General features: G+C 44.1%; 1 protein-coding gene across 1 annotated transcript; it reads left to right on the plus strand.

Annotated features, from left to right (window-relative positions):
* Window positions 1-620: 620 nt before the first annotated feature.
* LOC139448456 (sodium-dependent glucose transporter 1A-like) lies at window positions 621-5,600 on the plus strand. The gene is made up of 3 exons (XM_071230006.1): window positions 621-758; window positions 2,734-3,019; window positions 4,513-5,600. Exons 1-3 carry the CDS (start codon window positions 621-623, stop codon window positions 5,598-5,600), a joined length of 1,512 nt encoding a protein of 503 aa, XP_071086107.1.
* Window positions 5,601-5,890: the final 290 nt, after the last annotated feature.

Below are 5,890 nucleotides of genomic sequence, written 5' to 3' on the forward strand. Positions count from 1 at the left end.
CGGTGCTGACAAACCTAGAAACATATTTGGGGCAAACCGGGATTCAAATCCACAATCATAGGTTTCTGGCGCGTCCAAGGGACGCAAGTCTGCACAGCGAATCGCGGCGCCTTAGACGACTGGGCCACCCGTTCCCCCGCAGTAGTCTTGAACGCCACGTTAAACCCCATTTCACCTCACCTCACCTTGTTTGCATTGTCTTACAGGAACAGGCAGAACTCTCGACCCCTTCGGTTCATAACTTTTGACATTTTCAATTTTACAATTTCATTCCAAATATTTGGTGTACTTATAGATACATGGAGTATTTACAATTCCCTGATTCTCACTCACATTATGCGCCCTGGCCGAGCCAACTCACCACATCGTATAATTCCGCCTTCAAAGGGGCGGTGTGGTAACCTAGTGGTAAAAGCGTTCGCTCGTCACGCCGAAGGTCCGAGTTCGAATCCCCACATGGGTACAATGTGTGAACTCGTTTCTGATGCTCCCTGCCGTGATATAGCTGGAATATTGCTAAAAGCGTCATTTCAAAACCATATTCACTCATTCACAGAAAAAAACCCGGGCGATTGCTGCCGACTTCACAGGATGCGTTCACTGTTTCAGAACCAGCAACAATGGAGGTTGATGACTTGGAGATGAGGACACACGAGAAGAAATCTTCTTTTGTCCAATTTAAGGAAAATTTCGAAGACCCCGTCTACAGGAACAAGTTCATATGTACAATGTTCCTGTTCTGGGCGTTTATTGTTCTGGTAAGTTCAGTGATAAATTATTATAGATTCGGGGGAACTGTCTAATCGACCAATCAGCATCAAACTATTGAATTCTGGGTACGAGCGGGAGAAACCAAAATTTACCTCAAAAGCAAATTTAATCGAGTTCCGATGGCAACAAAAAACTATAATGCTTGGAAATTTAATACATCGTGTCCTATAAGCGATATTTTATCGACACCTAAAGGGGAGTACTATCGAGAACATGTTGTTGTTTTTGTTTTGTGGCGGTTTTCTTTTGTTAAAATGGAAATATCCAAATTGGATGGTAAAAAAAGAAGGCGATCGTTTTAGAAAGCTGACCACAGATTAGTTCAAGAACCAACACATCCTTCATTAAAATGAGAGTTAACATCAGCAACCCTCTCTGGGGATGGAAGCACGGGTGGCCCAGTCGTCTGAGGCGCCGCGATTCGCTGTGCAGAGTTGCGTCCCTTGGGCACGCCAGAAGCCTATGATTGTGGATTCGAATCCCGGTTCGCCCCGATTATGTTTCTAGGTTTGTCAGCGAAGTGGTAAACGTCTGAGACTTGCATCACTTCGGACTTTTCTCCCACATTAAGCTGACACGCCGTGATATAATTTGAACACTGTTAAAAGCGGCGTTAAACCCAACTCACTCACTCACTCACTCACTCTCTGGGGGTGTGGTCAGAACTTCTTTCAGTGAGGGATGTATTGGGTTGAGATCAGTACCCCGTTCGACAAAGCTATCTTAGCGCTAAGGTGATCGTAACTCTCATACTAAAACATTGGCTTATGTTCATCGTAGTGCTAAGATCACTTGATTATGATGACACTGACACGCCGCCATATAACTGAAGTAGTTTTCAGAGAGATCTGCCCTGAGAAGAGAAGATCCGGGTTAGAATTGGTCTTCAGCAACCCATGCTTGTTAAAGGCGACAATGCTTGTCGTAAGAGGCGACTACTGGGATCGCGTGGTCAGGCTCGCTGACTTGTTTGATGCATGTTATCGTATCCCAATCGCATGGATCGATGCTCATGGTGTCGATCACTGGATTGTCTGGCCCAGAACGCTTATATACAGACCGCCGTGGTATAGCTGGAATATTGCTGAGTGCGGCGTTAAACAACAAACAAATAAACGATCAAAGGATCCTAAACCCAATCCATTCATTCCACCGTGGAGATTTGGGTTACAGTGAGGGTGTAAGGTGACACGTCATGCAAACCGCCCTTGTGAGTTCCAGGGTAGAATAAGTCCGCAGTGCCTAACACAATGCTTGTCGTAAAACTAAATGAAACCCCGTGGAGATTCTGGGTTAGAATATTGGTTCTCATCGAACTAATGGAGGCGACCAAATGGAGCGGGTTGTCATGCTTGATGACTCGTTTTTTTTGTTGTCTTTTTTTTATAAAACTTATTTATCACGATTATGTATCACGATTTTACAACAGACCCTACAGGAACACGTTGCTTGCCTAACGGGTCGTAGTATGTGCAGACTTAGGAGACATAACTTGGGCAGAGATTCTGATATTTGCTCTGTTGTTTCATGGTGCATTTTCTGATGTTTGTTAATAGTTGGTACATGAAACACTGGCTCCTTAACATAGTTATGAAATGTACACATCATTGAAAGACATTTATACACATAACATTTTGCTATTAGTAGAAGATAATTGAGTATCGTTTCGTCGGTGGATACTCTTTTTCACTGCAGATAATACTGTATCTCTGTAACCTTCAAATACCATATCATTTATATTCACATTCATCCATTAAAAAAAGACCCAAAATGGAAGGACAGTTGGACAGTTTAACAAATAACGTTGTACTGTCACAATACACCGATCGTTCTTCACAATATCAATCACTGGATTGTCTGATCCAGGCTCGATTATTTACACGCTGGCGCCATATACCTGGAATATTGCTGAGTGAGACGATCAACAACAAACACACATACATTAATTCACACTTTCTGCAGGGTTTTTCTGCTGGCCAGGGCGGCCCGTCCTTCCTTGACCTGATGCTGATCACCAACACAAAGGTGGAGCAGGCCTCGGCGCTATTCACATCAGGAGCTGTTGGCTACATGATCGGTGCGTTCGTCAGTGGGTTTCTGTACGACAAGTGTAACAAGCTGCTATTGCTGGCAGCCTGCCTCGTCGGCAGCAGCATCTTCTCAGCAGTCATCCCGCTCTGTACCCCGCTGCCAGCGATGATCGCCATGTACTTCCTCAGATCCTTTGTGGCTGCTGGTGTGGACACAGGTAGATATATTTGTTTGTTGGTTTATGGCTTTACCACAGGGGTCTGTAAATATGTCGATGCTGGAACAACGTACAACGCAATCTGGCTACGATGCCGCACGATGGCCTTTTTGTTTTGTTTGCAATATTCTAGTACATGACGGCGGTCAATAATGGCATCTGGTCCAGACAATACAGTGATTAACATCACGAGCATCAATTTCCGCAACTGGGATACGATGACATGCATCAAGCAAATCAGCGAGCCTGACCACCCGATCTCGTTAGTCGCCTCTGACCACAAGCATGGGTTTCTGAAAGCCACAATTGAATTATCAACGTCCAAAACAATCTAGGTACGATGACCTGCAATCAGCTATGACACAGAGCATGACCACCTGGTGACCCTTAGTCAGCTCTCGTGATTAGGATTCTCTGGCGTCCCAGTTATGTCTGTTGGTTGTTTAACGCCGCACTCAGCAATATTCCAGCTATATGACGTCGATCTGTAAATAATCGAGTCTGGACCAGACAATCCAGTGATTGACATCATGAGCATCGATCCACGCAAATGGGATACGATGACATGCATCAACCAAGTCAGTGAGTCTGACCACTCGATCCCGTTAGTCGACTCTTACGACAAGCTTCGTCGCATGTGGAGAATCTACCCCGAGTGTCTTTTGAAAACAAATATATCTACACGAGCCGATAAAACATCATCCAATATTATTCTTCAGTTGTTTCAGTTTTAAAAAGTAATAAGCAGGGTCTTAAGTGCCAAAGGTACTGCCAGCCATCATGAGTCGCAGAGAGATGAGTGATGTCATTTGATTGCGACATCATGGTAACCGACAATTTCATTAAAATCAGATCTATAAGTTCTCGCTGCCGCTAAACAAAGATCTGAGGACATCCCACTACGAGTCACGTCTGAATGACCTTTCACGAACTTTGACTGAAACGACTAACAAGAAGTCGACAAGCTTCCTACGTACTGTGCAACGCCTCCTCCGTTCAAATGTTTATCCCATGGAAGCGAGAGACAGACGATAATTTTGACGGAATCAGTCGTACTGGCCGTAACTGTCGTTCGGAAATCCCCGTCTTAACGTTTTCGAGGTTGCATGATTAGAAAACACATTCCGACTGTCACTTTCATGATCTTGTAAGCGATGCTTTGATTGGTCGGATGAAAGGTCGTTATGACGTGACCCGTAATGGGATGTCCACAGATCTTTGTTTAATGATAGCGAGAACGATTTTAATTAGATTGTGGTTACCAATGACCATAAAATGGACCGCATAGCATTGGCATACAATTGCTTGATTGCTGGTGATCGCTTGATGTTACCCAAGCAATATCTCCTGTGGAGACTCGTTTTCGATGATAAAACTTGTTACACACCATCAGCAAGTCACTGATGTGTTGTAGCCAATGTAACTTTCATTTTTGACATAAAATCAACAAAAAACGTATCATGCAACAACTGATGAGGCTCTTTTACTTCCAGGTGGCAATGCCGACTTGCTCCGACTCTGGGGCAAGGATAGTCGTGTTTTCATGCAGATTCTTCACTTCTGTTTCGCCCTGGGAGGTCTCATAGCCCCTCTGGTAACAGAACCCTTCCTTGCCCCAAAGTCCGCCAAACCCAGGATCACAACGGACTTGGCCAACGAGTCTCATATTCTTGAGTATGGATACAATTCAACCAATGCGTACGTCCAGGACCTGTTGGGATTAAATGGCACCAGTAACAACATGACGACTGCTTCTACTGAAGACGTCCTGAAATCTGAAATCCTTTTTGCTTTCATAATCACAGCTGTCCTGTTCCTCTCTGCGGCCGTTCCCTTCTTCGTGGAGTTCTTTCTCCGTAGGGTTGACAAAAACCGGAAGCCGGAAGACGATCAAGAAGATGACCGACAGCGCATACCACTTCCGGTCTATGTAATAACTGTGGCTTTGATTGGGGCATTCTTTTTCTGTTATTGCGCTCTAGAAGAGACGTTTATATCTTTCCTGGCGGTATTTACCGTGGAAGGGATGGGCTGGACCAAGCCTGATGGAGCTTTGGTAACGTCTGTGTTTTGGGGGAGCTTTGCTGCCTTTAGGTTTCTGGGGATCTTTTTCATTAAGATGTTGACTCCATCCTCAATGATAATTCTGTGTCTTGTAATTTTGTCAGCGAGTTTGGGTGCATTCCTGATCTGTTCCCTCTTTGCGGTAAATATTGGAATTTGGATTTCGTCTGTGGGGATTGGTCTGGCAACATCTATCGTATTTCCAACGACCTTCACGTGGGTCGAAGAGCACGTCATCAAGGTCACGGGAAAGGTTACGTCTGTTATTATGATATGCGCAGCATCGGCGGGAATGGCGACACCGTTGTTGCTAGGATACCTGATGGAGGAAGTGACGTATATGTGGTTCTCGTATTTGCTGTTTTTACAGTCAGTTATTCTGTTAATTATACATATCGTGCAGCGGTTGCATGCTGTTTTTGTTTTAAAGAAATATCACAGTGCAGCTGAGGTTGAATCAACCAATGAACTGGCAATACCACAGGAAAAGGAGGAAATGTTTGATCCAAACGCTTGACTGCAAAAGCGCTGTTTCAACGAACATCTGATATGTGATAAAGTTGATATGTAATAGCATGATGAAAGAGTTATAATTACATTAAAATGTTTTGCCAACAATGTGTTTTGCCCACCTGAAAAGGGGATTGCCTAACAATCACAAACCAAAAACGTGCATCATAATTAAGTGATTCGGAGTAAATCACTCCAGAAAGTGGAGCTGTGTGTAAGCGTCGCTGATCTAGGTAACATGTAAAAGAGCAATCGTTAAACGAAATAGGATTTGAAACGTATTAGATACTTCTAGCT

This window comes from Haliotis cracherodii, unplaced genomic scaffold, assembly GCF_022045235.1.
Source record: "Haliotis cracherodii isolate W230 unplaced genomic scaffold, xgHalCrac1.p SCAF_7, whole genome shotgun sequence".
In the NCBI taxonomy this organism is placed as follows: Eukaryota; Metazoa; Mollusca; class Gastropoda; order Lepetellida; family Haliotidae; genus Haliotis; species Haliotis cracherodii.

Coding starts and splice junctions, on each gene's coding strand:
- LOC139448456 (XM_071230006.1), top strand. CDS start 621: ATGGAGGTTGATGACTTGGAGATGAGGACACACGAGAAGAAATCTTCT. Junction 759..2,733: donor TCTGGGCGTTTATTGTTCTG/GTAAGTTCAGTG, acceptor CACTTTCTGCAG/GGTTTTTCTGCTGGCCAGGG. Junction 3,020..4,512: donor GGCTGCTGGTGTGGACACAG/GTAGATATATTT, acceptor TTTTACTTCCAG/GTGGCAATGCCGACTTGCTC.